The sequence below is a fragment of the Lupinus angustifolius genome, chromosome LG17 (genome assembly GCF_001865875.1).
Source record: "Lupinus angustifolius cultivar Tanjil chromosome LG17, LupAngTanjil_v1.0, whole genome shotgun sequence".
NCBI classification, from domain to species: domain Eukaryota; kingdom Viridiplantae; phylum Streptophyta; class Magnoliopsida; order Fabales; family Fabaceae; genus Lupinus; species Lupinus angustifolius.
This window is the reverse complement of record NC_032025.1, coordinates 2410622-2432293: the sequence shown is the minus strand read 5'-3', so window position 1 is coordinate 2432293 and position 21672 is coordinate 2410622. Positions and strand designations below refer to the sequence as shown.

General features: G+C 36.5%; 5 protein-coding genes and 1 long non-coding RNA gene across 9 annotated transcripts; 4 read left to right on the top strand and 2 right to left on the bottom strand.

Moving 5' to 3' along the window:
• On the top strand, positions 648-3302 carry LOC109331249. The gene is made up of 7 exons (XM_019565630.1): positions 648-995; positions 1149-1301; positions 1719-1796; positions 2152-2247; positions 2614-2649; positions 2756-2937; positions 3019-3302. Exons 1-7 carry the CDS (start codon positions 765-767, stop codon positions 3179-3181), a joined length of 939 nt encoding a protein of 312 aa, XP_019421175.1. The 5' UTR covers positions 648-764; the 3' UTR covers positions 3182-3302.
• Positions 3759-6532, top strand: LOC109331250. Of its 3 annotated transcripts, XR_002105763.1 has the most exons (7): positions 3762-4266; positions 4483-4665; positions 4771-4856; positions 4934-5018; positions 5806-6086; positions 6216-6380; positions 6421-6532. XR_002105763.1 is itself a non-coding variant. In XM_019565631.1 (5 exons), the coding sequence occupies exons 2-5, from the start codon at positions 4540-4542 to the stop codon at positions 5938-5940; spliced, it is 432 nt and encodes a 143-aa protein (XP_019421176.1). In that variant the 5' UTR covers positions 3759-4266; positions 4483-4539; the 3' UTR covers positions 5941-6532. The 3 variants fall into 3 exon arrangements, 1 of the variants encoding a protein (XP_019421176.1); XR_002105762.1 differs by having other exon boundaries at positions 6216-6532; XM_019565631.1 differs by having other exon boundaries at positions 3759-4266; positions 5806-6532.
• Positions 8543-11197, top strand: LOC109331248. The gene is made up of 7 exons (XM_019565629.1): positions 8543-8890; positions 9044-9196; positions 9614-9691; positions 10047-10142; positions 10509-10544; positions 10651-10832; positions 10914-11197. Exons 1-7 carry the CDS (start codon positions 8660-8662, stop codon positions 11074-11076), a joined length of 939 nt encoding a protein of 312 aa, XP_019421174.1. The 5' UTR covers positions 8543-8659; the 3' UTR covers positions 11077-11197.
• On the top strand, positions 11210-12093 carry LOC109331251. The gene is made up of 3 exons (XR_002105764.1): positions 11210-11484; positions 11755-11757; positions 12011-12093. It is a non-coding gene; the product is annotated as an uncharacterized LOC109331251 (long non-coding RNA).
• Positions 13137-15129, bottom strand: LOC109331247 (pentatricopeptide repeat-containing protein At5g47360). The gene has a single exon (XM_019565628.1). The coding sequence runs from the start codon at positions 14851-14853 to the stop codon at positions 13417-13419; it is 1437 nt and encodes a 478-aa protein (XP_019421173.1). The 5' UTR covers positions 14854-15129; the 3' UTR covers positions 13137-13416.
• LOC109331246 lies at positions 16136-20093 on the bottom strand. 2 transcript variants are annotated; one of them, XM_019565625.1, is made up of 5 exons: positions 19699-20093; positions 18438-19334; positions 18126-18211; positions 17370-17510; positions 16136-16847 (listed from the first exon to the last, which is right to left on the bottom strand). In XM_019565625.1, exons 1-5 carry the CDS (start codon positions 20041-20043, stop codon positions 16703-16705), a joined length of 1614 nt encoding a protein of 537 aa, XP_019421170.1. In that variant the 5' UTR covers positions 20044-20093; the 3' UTR covers positions 16136-16702. The 2 variants fall into 2 exon arrangements, with proteins under 2 accessions (XP_019421170.1, XP_019421171.1); XM_019565626.1 differs by having other exon boundaries at positions 16745-16847; positions 18130-18211.

Genomic DNA, 21672 nt, shown 5'->3' with positions numbered 1-21672 from the left:
GCTTTTCATTTTATTTATTTTTTCTAACCTTTTAGACTCTGACTATGAATATCCTAAATGACTGACCAGTTTGCCAGGTTAGCAAGTACGAGCCTAATAGGGCTGTACAATGTATCAATCCAATTGTGACTTGTGAAGCAAAGCAATAACAGAGAGATTAAGATTCATTACAGAACTAGCTATATTTGAAAGTGGATTCCTCAGCCACACAAAAAGAGGTTGAAAATAGGAATTTTGTTGCTTTGCTAATTGATCGTGCCCGTTGCTACTGCGTGCAGGCAACAGGAACATAGTAGAAATTTGCGTGCAAGTGAACAACAGCCACGTTGCTTAACCATCAGTTCCCCACGCCTTTCTCAAACCACAAAAATATCTAAGTAGAAAATACATTTGGTTCGGATAATCTGATTCCTAAGGACCGTAACCGCATCACATGAACGGTACTCAGAAGCCCACGTGGAAAAATCCACAATTGTTATTACCGATAGTTCTCCTCCACCTAAATATAATAGGTTTTCTGTGACGCAAATCGGGAAGAGTAGATATATACAACATTATTTTCGTAAGTGAAAGGTCTATTTACATGATTTAAATTTATTGACCTCTAAGTCACAAAACAAACTATCTTACCCTCATGCAATAAAAAAAAAATCCATTGCTATTTATCAGTGAGCTTTAATATCTCCAATCTCCTTTTCCAACCAAAGAATTGAACTAGGATTTAAAACAAAAACACAATTCTGTAGCTTAAACTAAACAACTAAATGCTGAGATTAAATGTCTACTGCTCTCTGATTCCAAGTGCAAATCAAGCTAGACCACTCAGCAGCTATGATTCATTGATCATCCATAAACGAAGAGCTTCAAGATTTTCTCATGGGATTTCCATCAAGGCCAAGGCCATAAAAGATGAAATGGATGGAGAAACAAGTGGGTCTTCAGGACGTAGCTGGGATCCTGGGTTGGAAATCGAAGTCCCTTTTGAGCAGAGACCGGTATGTATGAACAATTATGCAGTTATAGCAATAATTGTTTTCTTTGTTTGACCTTTGAAATCAAAAGATACTGCATGTTGTAGTTAATATTAGTGTATGAATTCTTTTTCTCTAAATATTTATGCTGGCACCAACACTCTCACTGTGTAACAGGTGAATGAGTACTCATCTCTGAAGGATGGAATATTGTATTCATGGGGTGAACTGGGTCCTGGGTCTTTCTTCCTTCGCCTTGGAGGCCTCTGGTTGTCGGTGTTCATAGTTCTTGGAGTGCCAATTGCAGCTGCAAGCTTTAATCCTTCTAGAGTAAGAAAGAAGTAAAAAAAAATATGTGCATATAATCATGGGGAATCTAGAGGGTGAGCTCGGTGCAACAATAAGGTTGTTGCTTAGTGACCACGAGGTCATGGGTCCAAATCCTGAAAATAGTATCTTTGCTTACAGGGTAAGCTGCGTGTTCGCCAGGTTGTCTCTTCCCTGCCCGTGGATTCAGCAGCAGTTCGAATGTACTCTCCCCAAACCCCACTAGGTGGGAGCCTTGTGCACTAGGCCGCCCTTTATAATTATGGGGAATATGGGACATCTAATCAGTTAATCGACCAGATATTTTGATGCATGCATACTAACTAGTATCTGCGAGCTGCACACAAACACGAATTAAAACATTTATAAAGTGGCACATCAAAGTTCCTTGTTCCTGAGTTAATGTTAACTACCTTGCAGGAGCCTCTAAGATTTGCACTAGCTGCTGGAACAGGAACACTCTTCATTGTCTCTTTGTTTGTCTTGAGGATTTATCTGGTGGGTTGTAATCCTCTCTGTGTTCTACAATCATTTCATTTATGGGGGCCAGAAAGTATTGTGTAAGACACAAAATTAGAAACACATTTGTCCCAGTAGAAGACATCATGAATTCAAAAGTTCAAAACTGTATAATTGCATTTGCAGGTCAAGATTTGCAAGTTTAACTCAGTTGGAACTCCCTTTTGTAGCCATGCATGTTGTTGCCAATGTGCAATATAATAAATTTTCAACTTAATGTAATCTATTCATAGCTCACTATTCAAACCAAATATACCTGATGATTAAAGTGGCTGTGTCTGCACCTTTACACTTAAATACATGGTGCAGTTAAGATAAGTGAATTCCAATGCAGGGGTGGAGTTATGTTGGTGATAGACTTCTATCGGCGGTCATTCCTTATGAAGAAAGTGGCTGGTATGACGGACAGATGTGGGTCAAGCCACCTGAGGTTAGCCTCTTCTACATGCACCTTTTTCATTCACTAAAAGTAAACAAATAGAAAAGGAGTAAATTTAATTTAGAGGTAAAGGTGAACAAATAATAGGTTAGCCACTGTTGCTTTTCAAATTGTAGAAGATACCACTTCATTAAGCAATAAGCAGTCTGTTCAAAATTAGTGAATACGTAGGATATGGAATAAGGGCGGCTCAATGTATGAGGCTCTCACTTAGTGAGATTCGGTAGGATAGATGTACATAGGATATGGAATAAATATAGCTAAAATTTCCTAACAGTAACTACTAAAGGAACAAGTGACATGCTTCATTTCTCTCATTTCAGGCACTATAAACTGAAAACTTAGCTTTCTTTGCAGATCCTAGCTCGTGATAGATTGCTGGGCTCTTACAAGGTACCGGGCATTGTGAAATAACACAACATTGCATCAACTCATCATGCTGATTTTTTTTAATGCAGGCTAGAAGAGCAAATGATAAACTTGATTTCTATGTCTCCAGGTCAAACCAGTCGTTAAACTTCTGAAGCAAACTCTTGTCGGTACAGGAGCATTACTTGTTACTGGAGTTATGCTATTTATCTTTGCTACACCCGTGGAGAACTTTTTTCGAACCACCTTTACCACAGAAGAAAATAAATCTACCACTCAAACTCCAAAAATTAACACAAAGTTCAACCTAAGGTAAGGAAAGACATAAAGATCCTTGCACCATCTTCCTAATCATTTCAACCAGGTAATTGCAATTTTTTATGTGCCTTGTAGGAAGGAGGAGTTGCTTCAATTGCCTGCAGACGTGATATCTGATGACGATCTAGCGGCAGCTGCCGCTGAGGCTGCCGACGGAAGACCAGTCTATTGCAGGGATAGGTTTCATCGAGTATTAGCAGGAGGCCAGTACTGCAAATGGGAAGATCTGCTCGAGTAAAGGACAAAAGAGGCATGTGTAATGAATTTAATTTAGTTAAAGCAGTTCATGATTTGTAGTGACTCTGGCCAAAAAATTTATCCTATTAGTTAAAAGAACATCTAAGGGTTTCACAGCAAAAGCAAATATACTAGTTATCATATGGTACTAGACGTCATATACTAGTAGCATATATATATATATATTCAGGGGGAAAGACAACATGGTTACCTAATTGAAGACTGAGATAAAAAAATGAGAACAAGAAAACAGGCTTAAATAGATACAGATATGGTAGCAAGTAAGTAGATTGCATAAATGTATTCAGCTCAGATTATTCCGGTAAATTGAATTTGCTCAGCTCTGATTGCATAAGTTATGGGTTGATCAAAAGTTGAATTTGTTGTAACCAAATAAACAAAACTCAGAGTGGCTTCTGGTGAACGAATCCGTTTATTTTTCACATAATTCATATCGTCAAGCATACCCATTCCAAATTTCATTCCAATCAAACAATCCACAGTTGTCAATATATCTCGCCTTACTAGTTGCAAGATAAACTGCGATAAGAATCTACTGACAATTTAATAAGAGTGGAAATACACATTAGAGGTTCATTTGAATCAAATTTGGACTTTGTATCTGACTTCATTGACAGAATGAAAAGATATCTCTGAATTCATGATTGCATATATCAAGCTAGTATTGATATTTTTTTCACAATTTCTAAGTTTCTGATGATTAATAACTTGGTATCCTAGTAATCTATTAATTATAGTTTGCCATGCCTTCAGTTTGTTTTTTCAGTTTCACTCTCAAGCTGTAATATGCCTGATCTATGAATGCATGCATTCTAAACTCCTTTTCTATGTTCAGACTGACATGGTTTGATAGTTTCTTCGACATACACATGGAAAGGAGTTGGTGGAATCTACTATAGGCATTTTTCAATTATCAATCAATGTAGTGAAAAGTTCATCGAGAGCAACATACTGATGATAATTCTATAATCCACAGATAAAAGGATATGGCTGTTGGCATGGGCACAAACTTGCCTTCACTTCTCCATTGGAATTTTTTGGATCCTCTGGGCACCTACAGTGGTGGTATGATATCGAAATTCTAGAGCACATCTTATGATATGCTGAGATATTAATGTATGTGGAGAATACTTAAAACACTATAATCGTATAGGATCAATGAATATTTTATCGGCTTTCTTTTCTTCTTCAGACTTATCTGTATTGGTGATTCTTGAAATGGTCTTAATTGAATAATATACTTAAAATGCTAACATGTATTTTTGATGCATGTGGTTGTAGGCTGATGGTCGAGAAGTGCAATTAGGATTGATATATCCTTGCTTTCTGGGCTCAAGGATGCTTGGAAGCACTGCATTTCCTTGTCTTACAAGTGGGCCATCATCATTTAGAACAGAGGATTGCCTAGTATATGCATACATCATACTAGCTCTTCTCCTCTCTATTGTGGCCTATGACTATCAGGTTCACTTATCTTTCATCTTTAAAAAGTCTCAAATAGTGAAATATACTTTGTCATATTATCAAGCTTGAAACCTAGAGTCTGCTTTGATAATTTATCACATACAGGAAATTGGAGTTCTGGTGACACTATTTTGCTTGTTTCATGCTTGTGTCGGGTTCATTATACCATCACTTGCCAGATTGAGGACCATGTAAACTCATTAACAGGATTTGTAGTTGTTCATTTTCTTAACAAATGATTTGATAGTTCTAATTACATTGTCTGCAGGTATGTGCCTAATGAGTTGCGTGGAGGGATGATGGGGCTTTCTTTGGCCCCGGCAAATGCAGCAGTTCTGCTTTCTGTGGTGCAAGTGTGTATTTGTTCATTAAGTTATCTGAAATTGTAGGAAGCATATAATTAACCAACTAACCAGTTAAACAATATTAACATGAGTTGATCTGAACCATAAAAGGGATGCCCAGTGCACGAGGTTCCCACCTAGTGGGGTGTGAGGAGAGTAGATATACGTATCCTTACTCCTGTGGCCACAAGCAGAGAAGTTGTTTTCGAGGATTTGAACTCGTGACTTCTTGGTTATTAAGCAACAACTTTGCCATTACGTCGAGGTTCACCCTAGATGAAAGATAAATATTTTGAGGTTTTAAGTTAGAATGCCATAATCGTGGAGGGTGGCATGAGAAGTTGATATTCAAGAGTGGCCCTGCTCTTGTTTCTTCCTATCCCTCCACGGTCTTTCTTAAAGCAGCAGAAACAAGTGCTGGTTTTACTCTTATTGGGCCTTCCAGCTAGTCTCAAACATGACTTTCGTCTATGAAATGATCATTCAAGCTGGCTGGCACTTTGAAAATAGACCAACTTTTTGATTATGTGATAACTTGTTGATGACCTCAACTTGTCCCTATAGTTGGTTAGCTATATAGGGTGACATCGCTGGCTCATGTGACTCTAAGGGAAGGGTTAAATTCTAGGAATATAATATGCAATATAATTTTGCATGTTTTTTTTGCAATTTTATATACTAGACGCTTTAACTTCTGTCTAAAAATAATTTTCAATTTTTTTAGTTGTGTGTTTCTTTTGGTTTAGTTGGTTTGTGTGCTGTTGTAAACATATTAACTTCCTAAATGTTGTTGCAGGGTGGCTATTACCGGAATGTTAGTAATGCAACATTAATGGCATTTGCTGTGCTTGGTTTATTGCTAGCAGCTGGTTGCATGCATAGTCTGAAGAAATGGGGGAAGCAACCATATCACAACTGGCATAAACAGTGAATGCATACCCCTTTGGCTGGCTTTGTTAGCAGTGGATGTAGGTCTCTTTGGTTGACAGCAATGAGGAGTTAAGAGATGAATAACTTGAATGATGCCAATGCAGACCAGAGGAAATAAATTTCAGAAAATGCAACACTGAACTTCTAGTGAGTGCTGAACAAAGGAAGCTTCAATTTAATTCGTTCTGAGTTCTAGACCAATTTTTCTTCTAATTTGTGTAGCCATAAAAAGCCTTGCAGTACTAGCTGGTTTCTAATTCTGTTTATATATTGTAGCTTGCGTATGCAGCTGCTTGGGTGCTTATGGAGGTACAACCAGCCGCACAAACTTCCAAAGCTGCTACCACAATCTTATTTGGTGACAAGCGTCAATTTCTCCAAAAGTGCACCTAAATATCAGAAGGTGAAAAATAAAATCTGACCATTTTAGTCATCTTAGATTATTAGGCTTAGTGATGTGTTACGAGTTGGGTTTATAGGGTATTCCTAACCTTGTTTCCTAGTATACTGTAACACGTGACTGACGGTAAAATGTTAAGTTGCTAATTAGCTATGACCAAAGAGAGTTTTATGAAAACATTGGAAGCATTGTTTGGATGGGGCATTCACTTAAAAATTTGACATCCATCTAAGTTTTTGAGTTTGGATAGGAATGTTGCGTTGGCAGGTTAGAAAAATTGTACCATTAGGGAACAACAAATGAATAGAAGTCCACCCCCCTGGGTGGCCTTTACCCTTAAACCAATACAGTACTCAAAATCATAGCCATTCTGCAGAATATTAATAATGCACTGACTACCTTTACCAGAAAACGGGAAGTATGAGAATCAAGATGCAGTGACAAACTTGGTTTTTAGTTTTTACCTCAAAATAGAAACACGGTCTCTCTACCTTCTGGAACATTGCTTAAATACACTATGAATGAAGTCATCTGGCTGATTAACCAAAACTGATGTGTAAAATATGAGTTTGACATTAGTGTAAGCAATTCAAGTTGAATAAATAAATATATTGACAGATATAGTATTTTAAACATATTTTTATCCAAGCATCATATGCATCTACAGTACTGCAAGGGATTGTCAATCTCTGCAACATGGGACAATGATGTTATTACGAGGAAGAAGAAAAAGACAGAGGGATGTCTCCATAAAAAATCTCACGTCTTATACACAAACCTTATCAAGTCAAGCAACCTTAGATGGATATCAAACTTCTTGCAAAATGACAAGCAACACGCTGTCAGTGTGGGTGCTAGTATGAACCCTATCCTCAAAACTAACCACAAATTCCATCTCTAAAACAACTTGCGAAATTAGAATGTAAGAGTTTTACTTCATACGTACTCTTTGGTTTTTTTGTGGGCAAATATTCAGCAGAATTGAATTTATCATAATGAGAAGCATGTCCCTGTCCTACCTCATAGCCAAGGATATTAATGCCTGAAACATGATAGTTCCTCGTGATTTTAATTTCATGTCGAAAATAAGAGGTTCATAAATTCAACAAAATCAAAATGCACCGAGTTTTTATTAAAAGCTTAAGAACACTGATCATAAACGTGATTACAGACCCTGGGTCATGAAATGATTATGGTTTCCCCTTTTCTGTCATGAAATGATTATTGTTAATTAAAACTGACGGCAACTTCATAAAACAATACTCCAATCCCAGATAGATGTATTTGTGGAAAGAGAAGGATCCGTTTTTTTTTAATTCTGTTCACTCTTCACGTGGAAATGTCATTTACACACTTAACGGATCACATGTCCATGTCAATTAACTCAAACGGAGGTAGATGGAGGTACTAACCCGAGTTAGTAAGCACAAATATAAGAACTAAAGTGGTCATTTAGTTTCTTTTGATGTTACATTAATATGATATACACCAAAATCAACCTAAGATCAGTGTTTTTTAAAGTATTACAATAATTTTTAGAAAATTGAAAAACCACAGCTTTTCATTTTATTTATTTTTTCTAACCTTTTAGACTCTGACTATGAATATCCTAAATGACTGACCAGTTTGCCAGGTTAGCAAGTACGAGCCTAATAGGGCTGTACAATGTATCAATCCAATTGTGACTTGTGAAGCAAAGCAATAACAGAGAGATTAAGATTCATTACAGAACTAGCTATATTTGAAAGTGGATTCCTCAGCCACACAAAAAGAGGTTGAAAATAGGAATTTTGTTGCTTTGCTAATTGATCGTGCCCGTTGCTACTGCGTGCAGGCAACAGGAACATAGTAGAAATTTGCGTGCAAGTGAACAACAGCCACGTTGCTTAACCATCAGTTCCCCACGCCTTTCTCAAACCACAAAAATATCTAAGTAGAAAATACATTTGGTTCGGATAATCTGATTCCTAAGGACCGTAACCGCATCACATGAACGGTACTCAGAAGCCCACGTGGAAAAATCCACAATTGTTATTACCGATAGTTCTCCTCCACCTAAATATAATAGGTTTTCTGTGACGCAAATCGGGAAGAGTAGATATATACAACATTATTTTCGTAAGTGAAAGGTCTATTTACATGATTTAAATTTATTGACCTCTAAGTCACAAAACAAACTATCTTACCCTCATGCAATAAAAAAAAAATCCATTGCTATTTATCAGTGAGCTTTAATATCTCCAATCTCCTTTTCCAACCAAAGAATTGAACTAGGATTTAAAACAAAAACACAATTCTGTAGCTTAAACTAAACAACTAAATGCTGAGATTAAATGTCTACTGCTCTCTGATTCCAAGTGCAAATCAAGCTAGACCACTCAGCAGCTATGATTCATTGATCATCCATAAACGAAGAGCTTCAAGATTTTCTCATGGGATTTCCATCAAGGCCAAGGCCATAAAAGATGAAATGGATGGAGAAACAAGTGGGTCTTCAGGACGTAGCTGGGATCCTGGGTTGGAAATCGAAGTCCCTTTTGAGCAGAGACCGGTATGTATGAACAATTATGCAGTTATAGCAATAATTGTTTTCTTTGTTTGACCTTTGAAATCAAAAGATACTGCATGTTGTAGTTAATATTAGTGTATGAATTCTTTTTCTCTAAATATTTATGCTGGCACCAACACTCTCACTGTGTAACAGGTGAATGAGTACTCATCTCTGAAGGATGGAATATTGTATTCATGGGGTGAACTGGGTCCTGGGTCTTTCTTCCTTCGCCTTGGAGGCCTCTGGTTGTCGGTGTTCATAGTTCTTGGAGTGCCAATTGCAGCTGCAAGCTTTAATCCTTCTAGAGTAAGAAAGAAGTAAAAAAAAATATGTGCATATAATCATGGGGAATCTAGAGGGTGAGCTCGGTGCAACAATAAGGTTGTTGCTTAGTGACCACGAGGTCATGGGTCCAAATCCTGAAAATAGTATCTTTGCTTACAGGGTAAGCTGCGTGTTCGCCAGGTTGTCTCTTCCCTGCCCGTGGATTCAGCAGCAGTTCGAATGTACTCTCCCCAAACCCCACTAGGTGGGAGCCTTGTGCACTAGGCCGCCCTTTATAATTATGGGGAATATGGGACATCTAATCAGTTAATCGACCAGATATTTTGATGCATGCATACTAACTAGTATCTGCGAGCTGCACACAAACACGAATTAAAACATTTATAAAGTGGCACATCAAAGTTCCTTGTTCCTGAGTTAATGTTAACTACCTTGCAGGAGCCTCTAAGATTTGCACTAGCTGCTGGAACAGGAACACTCTTCATTGTCTCTTTGTTTGTCTTGAGGATTTATCTGGTGGGTTGTAATCCTCTCTGTGTTCTACAATCATTTCATTTATGGGGGCCAGAAAGTATTGTGTAAGACACAAAATTAGAAACACATTTGTCCCAGTAGAAGACATCATGAATTCAAAAGTTCAAAACTGTATAATTGCATTTGCAGGTCAAGATTTGCAAGTTTAACTCAGTTGGAACTCCCTTTTGTAGCCATGCATGTTGTTGCCAATGTGCAATATAATAAATTTTCAACTTAATGTAATCTATTCATAGCTCACTATTCAAACCAAATATACCTGATGATTAAAGTGGCTGTGTCTGCACCTTTACACTTAAATACATGGTGCAGTTAAGATAAGTGAATTCCAATGCAGGGGTGGAGTTATGTTGGTGATAGACTTCTATCGGCGGTCATTCCTTATGAAGAAAGTGGCTGGTATGACGGACAGATGTGGGTCAAGCCACCTGAGGTTAGCCTCTTCTACATGCACCTTTTTCATTCACTAAAAGTAAACAAATAGAAAAGGAGTAAATTTAATTTAGAGGTAAAGGTGAACAAATAATAGGTTAGCCACTGTTGCTTTTCAAATTGTAGAAGATACCACTTCATTAAGCAATAAGCAGTCTGTTCAAAATTAGTGAATACGTAGGATATGGAATAAGGGCGGCTCAATGTATGAGGCTCTCACTTAGTGAGATTCGGTAGGATAGATGTACATAGGATATGGAATAAATATAGCTAAAATTTCCTAACAGTAACTACTAAAGGAACAAGTGACATGCTTCATTTCTCTCATTTCAGGCACTATAAACTGAAAACTTAGCTTTCTTTGCAGATCCTAGCTCGTGATAGATTGCTGGGCTCTTACAAGGTACCGGGCATTGTGAAATAACACAACATTGCATCAACTCATCATGCTGATTTTTTTTAATGCAGGCTAGAAGAGCAAATGATAAACTTGATTTCTATGTCTCCAGGTCAAACCAGTCGTTAAACTTCTGAAGCAAACTCTTGTCGGTACAGGAGCATTACTTGTTACTGGAGTTATGCTATTTATCTTTGCTACACCCGTGGAGAACTTTTTTCGAACCACCTTTACCACAGAAGAAAATAAATCTACCACTCAAACTCCAAAAATTAACACAAAGTTCAACCTAAGGTAAGGAAAGACATAAAGATCCTTGCACCATCTTCCTAATCATTTCAACCAGGTAATTGCAATTTTTTATGTGCCTTGTAGGAAGGAGGAGTTGCTTCAATTGCCTGCAGACGTGATATCTGATGACGATCTAGCGGCAGCTGCCGCTGAGGCTGCCGACGGAAGACCAGTCTATTGCAGGGATAGGTTTCATCGAGTATTAGCAGGAGGCCAGTACTGCAAATGGGAAGATCTGCTCGAGTAAAGGACAAAAGAGGCATGTGTAATGAATTTAATTTAGTTAAAGCAGTTCATGATTTGTAGTGACTCTGGCCAAAAAATTTATCCTATTAGTTAAAAGAACATCTAAGGGTTTCACAGCAAAAGCAAATATACTAGTTATCATATGGTACTAGACGTCATATACTAGTAGCATATATATATATATATTCAGGGGGAAAGACAACATGGTTACCTAATTGAAGACTGAGATAAAAAAATGAGAACAAGAAAACAGGCTTAAATAGATACAGATATGGTAGCAAGTAAGTAGATTGCATAAATGTATTCAGCTCAGATTATTCCGGTAAATTGAATTTGCTCAGCTCTGATTGCATAAGTTATGGGTTGATCAAAAGTTGAATTTGTTGTAACCAAATAAACAAAACTCAGAGTGGCTTCTGGTGAACGAATCCGTTTATTTTTCACATAATTCATATCGTCAAGCATACCCATTCCAAATTTCATTCCAATCAAACAATCCACAGTTGTCAATATATCTCGCGGTAACAAAAATGTATTATTCTGGGGTATATCAAGATTCAGCCTTTTTCTTTCAGTACTTGATGAGCACCCCCTCGTGATTGTAAATTGACAGGGAAATCTTTTAAAATCACTAGATGAAGATAAGTAAAGAATCTGTTGTTCTACAATAAATTTATAGAAGGTTATATTCTGAACACTATGTATAACACAGACTAAGAATGATCAATCCCAAAACTTAGGGGATTATAATCATCTATCTAAGGAAACTAGTAAAGATAAAGATAAAATGCAATTAACTAAATATTATCTCAACAAGCTGGGTATGCATGATAAGACCGCAGCACAGAGTGAGAAGTTGGGTATGCATGATAAGACCGCAGCATGTTCTAAAAAAGAAAGACATCAGCACAGGATATGTTAACTTATTTACTTAGGAGAGGCTATGGTGTTGATAAAATAAATCCTCTTCTCCAACAACCTAAAACGATAAGAGAGCACACAGAACCAGAGCATGTGCATTAATGAAAGCGAACAATAATGACTAAGCCTTTATTCCACTAGGTCATGTCGGAAGAAAAATATTTGTTGTGCTAACTCAAACATCAATAAGATTACAGGGAGATGCCTGAGGGTTACTTGCTTCGTGGTAGACATGATCTAATGCATCTAAACTAGAACTGAAACGTTGATACTTGATACCAATGCATATCTTCTCTAGAATATTTTATCATAAATAAACATTACATGATTACAAGCATCTAGATATACCAACTATTTCATAGCATTGATTTCTAGCAAGATCCTCAAACCCAGACAATGTTTCTTCACATATTTAACAATCGCATTACATATGCATTTTCCACATCACCTTCATTATTAGAATCCATGCAAATAAAGCTAACACTTAACTGATCTTAATGTTATCTAGTTCAGCTAAATACTCAGACAGATTGCAAGTGGAAGTGAAACAAATAAAATTACAGGAATGGTCCTCATATTTTTCCAAAATTTCAAAAATAATCTACTTACTGTACCATATTATAATAGAGTGATCATGGATCACTTTGATTATTGTGCTAAAGTGTATTTAAAATGAAAATTATATAATTTTTGGTCTTTTCTTGCAATTAGAAGATCAATCAGCTGACCTTAGAAGAAAAATGCACAAAGTGCTTCTTTGGTGCATTTTTCTTTTCAGAAAAATATGAATCAAAACAATGTAGCCAACTATAACGGGCTTTTAATAACTTCTTTAACATTATGAATTTATGATGCATTTTGCAGCCTAACTCTGAACTCAACATACTGATATTTTTAAAATTATCAACAACTTGCTCGTATCAGGTAAAACTCTGCCAAAAACCACTTTGCATCCTCAACAGGTTGAACCAAAATTTGTCACCTCCGCCGATTGGGTGATAAAATTGAATTAGTGTCCATTTCATAAAAGCTTCAATAGCCAGTTGAACTCTCAGATTCAAATGCTAAAAGATAACTAAACAGAATCATAAGTGCAGCATTGTATCAATCAGTCTTAAACACAAGTGACAAAAGGCAGACGAAAAACTTGTGATTCAACCATTTTATTCTTCACTTTTAATCTTTATTACATCAAAGCACTGCAATTTCAGGGACATCGAAATTTTATAAGGAAGACGGGTTTAAGAAGTTATCAAAAATAACTAGCATCTAATGTTTCTAATACAAAGAATAGACCAAGCAAAAGAGACAAATGTGAGCATATTGTTCTCGAAAGGCAAAACAAAATTACCCGGTCACCTTCAAGGAACAATAAGAACAAAGCTTATCAACCTACATCATAGAAACAAAATCCTCATCGTCAAAGTCCCTTGAATTTACCAGTCAATTGGTTCACAAGGTCCTTTTCTCCATGTTTACGTAGAAAACCAATATCACTATCTCGGTATGGAGCTCCTAAAGGAACTGATTTCTTGAGCATTATCCTTGCCAGCTTTGTGGACTCCGTCAAATAGCTTCTTTGACAAAGGCCAACCAAAAGAGTAGAATAAATATCAGAGTCAATGGAAGACAAGTATCCCTTTTTCTCTATTGCATCAAGCAAGTAGAATCCATCGAGTACTCGGTCCTTCATACAGAGCTCCTTTAACATACGGCTACATGACAAAGCTGTAGGTTTTACCTCACCAGCAAGCATTTCCCTGAAGAGCTTCTCTGCCTCTTCAGCTCTTTTTATCCTTATCAATGCAATCACAAGTGAACTGCCGCAATCTCCATATGAAACACCATGTTCCACCACAAACTTATCAACCAACCGATAAGCTTCTTCCACAAGACCCTCATCACAAAGGCTTTCAATCAAGGTAAACACTGTAACATGGTTTGGTTGGCACCCAAAAGCTTTCATTCTATCCAGAATATCACATGCTTCTGTCCACTGGTCTCTCTTACAAAAACTTTGAATCACAGATGTATAAGTAACAACATTTGGACTACAATTCCCGCCTTCCTTTTCCATTTCATCCAACAACTCCAAAGCTCTTTCCATAGACCCGGACCTGCAAAAACCATCTAAAACAGCTGAGAAAGCCACCGTATTGGGCGTACAACCATGTACCCTCATAACTTTAAGCAGAGTGTAAGCATTCTCCGTTCGACCCACATTACATAATTCCTCAATCAATGTCATATATGTAATCATATCGGGAAAGAGACCATCGAGGCCCATATCTTCAACCAACTTTTCAGCCATTTCAATCTCACCCTTCTTGCAACACAACCTTATAACCACATTATACATCACAGTATCGGGTTGCAAGTTAAAATCATCCATTCTCCTCAACAACCACAAAGCCACATCAGCAAGCTGAGCTTCTTTACACATTTTCAACACCTCTCTAAACATGTTGGCAGTGACTAAACACCCTTCAGCCTCATAAGAGTCAATCACATTGCGAATAATCTTCGGATTTTGAATAACCCCGAGCAAGTTGCATGCTTTTCTATACATGTAGGCACTATGTCTATACCCAGGTTGAAATCCAGCCCAAATGAAAAACCTAACACCCAATTCAGATTCCTTATGGGAACACCTACTCAGGACTTGAACGATAGATTGAGAATCCAATTTAGGCTTAAGCTTGGAGAGGGAAGTTTCAACATTTCCATTGTCGTTTTTATGCAGATTGGTATAAAGGGTATCAGCAACAGAAGCGATACCCATTTGTTGAGAGAAGATGGGTGGGGTTTTGAAAGTGTGTAAGCATGAGAAAAAACGAATCTTTGCAAAAAGGGACATCGGATTATGAAGTTTTGAATTGATATTAAATGGGTGGTGAAGGTTTTGGTGTGAGGTAATGAAAATGGGTTTATGGTTCAGTGCAAAATCAAATTTAATCAAGAAGGTAGATTAATGCAAAATTCACAGTCTATGTGTAGTGCTTATTTTATGAAAACGTCTTATTTCATTTGTAGGAGCAGAGAAGTGGAGTCGGAGTGGGACGCCGCGACAGCACGTTGGTGCGGTTTGGATCTGTTGAAGAAGAAAGGTGGAAAGGGCTTTTCTAGTGTTTTTATTTTGTTAAATTATATTTAATGTGTTCTGTGTAATATTTACTGAGGACGACTGATACTGATTTCGGATTGATAAAAAAATATATAAAATTAATATATATTTAATTCTTGTTTTATTTTTTTTAAGTGTCTATAAATGTAGACATCTTTATTTATAAAGAAAAATCTTCTTTACTTGAAAAAATAATAACATAAAGCATTAAAATTATCCAACTTGGCCTTGGTTGTAGGGTTTATTGACGTACCCAAAAGATTAGTTCATGAGAATGAGAGGTAAAAAATATAATTAATGTTAAGGGTTAGCATGATTATTTTTTGCATTTTGAAGGAAGACTAATTGTTTGACAAAAAATAACACGGAATATAAAATTTGATATTTGGAAACGATAAGAAGTTATGATATGAAATTCGCATAAAATAACTGAATTATAATACAGGAATGAAATTATGTTGGTGATGGACTTCTACCAAGGTCATTCCTTGTGATAAGTACCATTGACAAATAAAAACTTTGATATAAGAGCCTGAACTATCTTCCAGTTTATTTCCACCACATCACTGCAATTTTTTAATGCAACGAAGTTACTTGTAGAAAGGAGACTAGTATTGCAAATGGGAGGATCTGCTCTAGTAATGGACAGAAGAGGCATATGTAGTGAATTTTATGGTTAAAGCAGTATATGATTTATAGTGACTCTGCCCCAAAGTTTTATGCATTTAGTTAGAAAACCATTTAAGGTGTTCAAAGCAAAAGCTACAAAGCCTGAAATAGATAGGGAAGATAAAATACGACCACATTAACTCACTAAGCAAAAACGTTATCAAATGGTACTAAACTACTACATTTCATATTACCAGTAGCGTAGACATATAATTCAGAGAAAAACCGCTTGGGTACCTAATTTAATACTTCAGACTAAAAATCTGAACAATAAAAACAGGCTTAGATACATAACTATTGGACAGATATTGTACAGCTATCTGAGCACTACAGTAAGGGGATGAAATTCCTTGCTTAGAGAAACAACTGGCTTCGGTACTACTGACCGCAATACGCATATCTGGAAAGTGCCTTAGTCAGGTATGGTTTTAACTTCTAACCTACCTATGGCTTGCTAGAGCTTCAGCCTTCATGACAGGTGCCAAGGATCCCTCAAATCTCATATAGGAACCCATTATGCATTCACAGTGTTTGAGCATTCCAATTCTGAGACAATAGCACTGCAGATTCTTTTTTGAAGTAAAAAATCTAAGAGCATATCACCTCAGGCTTGATAATGGCTCCTTAAACATTAATAAGGCACCGACCTAGTGACTTCAGTGTTTGGCGTTTGACCAACATATCCAGCACCAGGTAGATAAAAACTGAGCTTTCTGTAGCAGAGTAAACAAAACTAACAGGCTTCGATGCCTTTCCTTTCAGTACTTGAAGAGCACACCTCCTAGGAGTCATTGGCTAGTTGTGAATTGGCAGGGAAATCTTCTTAAATCACTAGAGATCAGTAAAGAAACTGTTCTGTCCAGAGTAGTGTAGCAATTTGTTGACTTAGTCATAAGCCAAATGGATGTACCTATTAAACAAGTTTCCTGCACCAGTGAAGAATTTTGAACATTTGAGCTCCGACAGTGTTCCTGAATGTTTTCTTGCTTACTTTGGCATATTCAAGATCAAGTGTCCGATACGCAAGAGCAAACATATACATTGCTGGATGAAGTCTTCTGCAGATTGTGGAACTCAGATGTTCAGTATAGTCCATATGCAAGTATTTAGGAAATGATCTCTAAAATATTGATTAGCTTCTACCACTTCAAAATGTCTAAAGGAAACAAACTGTGGTTGGGAGAGAGATATTTTATTCCCACCGACGGAAGCCAAAATGGTCAACAGACTTCAGATAAATTAACTACATAATATCATGTTATGATTCTGAACAACTTTAACCATAAAGAACCAACCAGATAATAATGTTAAAATATATATGAAATGCAGCTATGGGCAGTTTACCATGCTAAAATGCTAGTAACTCAAAAGCATGTAAAAATTATTTCAAAGTTTACAAGAAAAAAATACTGATGAAATGAAAATTCCAAAATACAGATTTCAAAATTTCATTCCTACGAACATTGCCAAGTTTCTCCAAAATCTATACATTTTTAAAGAAAAACTTTGATTGGTTCCATTAAGTAGTTCATCACAAATTTAAAAGTAGACAAGAAATATCAATTACGTAGTTAACTCACCTGTCAGCTTGCTCCCTATAATCTAAGCCATCCCAGAACCTCTGTGATGGTATTGTACGACCCTTCTTATCTTTGCCATATGTTTCAACATACCAACCCCCAATGTCATGGAAGCCACAACGAGGCTCAAATAGCCAAAATCTGTATAATTAAGGGATTGAAATAATTAAAATGTATTACAAGCAGTAATGAGAGAGCAGCAGATGATCTTCATAAATAAAATGTTGCAATGTCACAAAAAATGCATATAAACCAGAGAATGCAGAATTAAGTTTATTTCTATTGTTAAAGAGAAACAGATTTTAGTCAAAAATGTTAGTTCTGAGCAATAAATCTACAACATTACTCCTATGATTCTTGGCTCTTTCACCTGAGAAGGCATAGAAACACCATTTTCAGATAATTTAAAGTGACAACTATCTTCACATGATCAAATTGCTTTAAACTTTCAAGAAATTTTCTGAAAGTTAACAGTACTGTAGAACAATTCATCAAACATGAAATGAGAAGATTGGTATGCATAATAAGACCATGGCATGTTCTAAGAAGGAAAGAGATCAAAACAGGATATGTTCACTTACTAGGAAAGATCATGATGTTCATAAAATAAATCATTTTCTTGTAAAAACTTATAACAATGACAGAGCCAGCATCAGACCATATACATTAATGAACACAAGATAGATGCAAACAAAAAAATATTAGTTGTGCTAACTTCAACATCAATCAGACTATAGAGAGGTAATAGAGGTTTACTTGCTTGGTGGTAAACGTGCTCTAGTGCATCTACACTCACAAACTGAAACTTCATCACCCACTTGATACCAGTGCATATGCTTCACCTGAAAATTTTATATTAAATAAACATAACATAATTACAAGCATCTAGCTATACCAAGTCATTCATGGCATTAAATTCTCGCAAGATCCTAAAACCCAGACCAAGTTTCTTCACATGATTAAAATTTTGAAAAATGAAAATGATCAATACTTAATAATTTTGTAAAATTAAAAATCGCATCATTGTCCATATGTTTCATAGTCACATGGAAAAGCAACATAACGTACCATCAATGTCCTGTGTTTCATAATCGCATGGGTCTTTACACCACTGCTATTATGGACATAACAACAACCTTCATCTGGACTGCTCCCAAGTCCAGATATGGTTCCCAAATGAATGCTGCTTCCAACTGCACCATTTGCGTAGTAACTTTTCGAAAAGCCACTGCCGAAATGTTTGGGATCTTCGTCTGAATTAAGAAACACGCGAATGTGATCTTCAGCATCTTCTTTCTCCAACCCATCAGGATAGCATCTAGGTAGGACCCTGGAAGCTGTAGCAACCACTCTTCCAGAGACATGCAACTCTAGATCTCTGTATGCATCTGATACATTACTTGAAAGTTTAGATGTGTGAGCTTGATGAGTTCCAAAATCATCTGGCCTTTCTGCATCCCTGTGATTATTCGATACAGATTGGCAGGGGGCTGAATGGAAGGATCCGGAAAAAGTTAACTTTTCATTAGTGGCAGATGATATCACTGGAATGTCATTGACAAGGCAAACCATTCCAAAAAGATTGCGGCCTGAAACCAAGTGCAAAACCTCAGGAGTTTCATACGAGGACCTTTCCTCGGCTTCAAAGCAGTCAGGAAGAAACTCCAAAGGCAAAGAATCAATGTCCGGACCATAGTATGCAGCATGAATAGCTGAATAAAAATCTCTCTCAAGCACATCAAAATATCCTGTTCCAACCACCACCCTCTTCTCTGACAAAATATCATTTATAGCTAACCTGTACCACTCTAACCATTCCACAACTTCCATCTCCTTGAATGTAGTGTGTGATTCATATATGTGCAATTTCGACCCCTGCCCCGAATGTTTCTGCTTTTGCATAAGTTTTTTCTGAGCCAACAAGTACATGTCATAATGGGCTCTCTTTCGAGTATCTGAAAGAATCTGCAATGTATCAATGATTATTAAGTTAATTCAACATTCGATGTAAACCAAATAAAAACATCGAAAGGCTGAAATAAATATTCTCATTGATTCACTTGACAGAAACTACATTTATACATTCTCCCTACATCAACTAAATTGCAACTTGAACTAGCTAAGCTTATATCAGCTTATCCAATTTGAGTTTTTACAATAATATTAAAGAGTTCTTCTATGAATCAAACTATGTTGATTTTAACGATTCGTCTCCATTCAAATTCAACTTTAAGCCATCTCATAAAAATTGTTCGCAAATAAAGTTACCACTACACCTTCGTCATCATAACAAACAATAATTATAGACCTGAGCGTGACTCACACGCACCTCATAAGCGGCAAGGATTTGCACGAAGCGTCGAGACGCGGTGGAATCGTTCCTTGACTCAGCAAGGTCAGGGTGAGTTTCTTTTGCCAATTTGCGAAAAGAAGCTTTGATCTCAGCAAATGAACTACTCTCAGACACTCCTAAGACCGCGTAAGCGTTATCTGCGGGAAAATCTGTCCAAACTGATTCAGAGGCGGTGCTGAAGCCATGTTTTCTGCAATTCCGATACATAAATACGACCGTGTAGGGCGTCGAAACGTTGCTATTTGGTATAATTGATAACAACGGAATTGGCCTCCGGTGATCGATTCCAACGACGGTAGTGAATCCGGCGAGATAAACCATGCTTGTTTTTCTTAATTACTTGGTCTATCTACTGTGATTCGGAATATTATTATTATTATTATTATGTAAATGCAGACGTGTACATACTACGTGTCATCAAATGAGATATCTAACTGTTATCAACTTTATGATACAAAATATATAAATAATGACTATAATATTTATGGAGAGTTAGAATGTAAAGATTTAGAGTTTAAAATTTATGCACTATGACAGTGTAAAGATTAAGAGACAGTGACTTAATAAATCAATGCTAGATAATTGACTGACAGTGTAAAAAATATTTACGCTGTCAGTGTATACATATTAAATCCAAAGATTTATATGGACTCCTACTATTCATTTTCTATATGATGAGTATATGATTATTAAACATTACTCATAAATGATGCAATAAATGATAAAGTAAAAACTCTGGAAATTTATTGGAAATTTCTCATAGATAATTAAATTTTTAGGCGTTGGTCTAATGGTGTAAGGTTCTACTGAATCCTCAATATCAAAAGTTTGATTATTGTGAATAACACTTGTTGGGAGGGATAGTCACGAATCCCGAAAGAGATTAGTTCCTTGCAAAAAAGATGAGAAAATATTATTTGTAGTACTAAAAATAACTCTAATATTGTTATTGGAATTTTTTTTTATAAGCAAATATATTAGAATCGGGCACAAGGGGTGCCAACCCAATTACAACTTACAAAGAAGATCAATACAAGTGTAAGAATTAATACACCGTTGGGCAAAAGTGTACAACTTAGATCCTATATTTTTAGAAATCCACAACCAAGGTCTAATTTGAATCGAATCCATAATTTGGGTAAAACTAACTTTGTCCCCCCTAAAAATAATATCATTTCTTAACTTCCAAATCGACCAAATAACAACAAACCACAACATTCTCCACATCGATTTCCCTTTACTAATCTTACAAAGGGAATCATGCGTCTTAAGCGATTCCACAATCGAACCCGACAAGGTAATATAAATCTGAAGTAAGAATAGAACCATTTCCACACATTAGAGACAAAAGGGCAAGAAAGGAAAAGATGCTCTAAATGTTCATCATGCAACAAACACAGATCGCACTTCAAATCATTCACCCCCATAATATTTCTCTTATGAAGCTCCACTTTTGTTGCTACCCTACCTCTGATAACTTTCCACATTAAACAACACACTTTTGAAGGTGCACAATTTATCCAACATAAGTTAAGAACATTATCTGGCTCCATCATACTAGCATTCAAATGAGCCAAGTAAGCTGAATTCACCATATAGCATCCCGACTTATCAAGGTTTCATCTCCATCTATCACCAACATCACGTTTGCAAGAGTGGTTATGGATTAGACGATAAAGGCTTCTTGCTACATCTTCCTCCCACGCAAATAAGTTTCTCCTCCAATGAATATTCCAAGTCCACTCACCATTGGTCCAAACCCCACAATCAGCTACCAATGCGTCCTTATCTAAAGCAAGCAAGAAAAGTCTCAGAAAGATATCCTTAAGAGTTCGATGCCCAAACCAAATATCCTTCCATATATGACCAAATATCCTTCCAAATATCCTTCCATAAAAGAAAAACGCCTCTTACTAAGTAAATGTTGTTCAAAATTCATATGTTCTCATA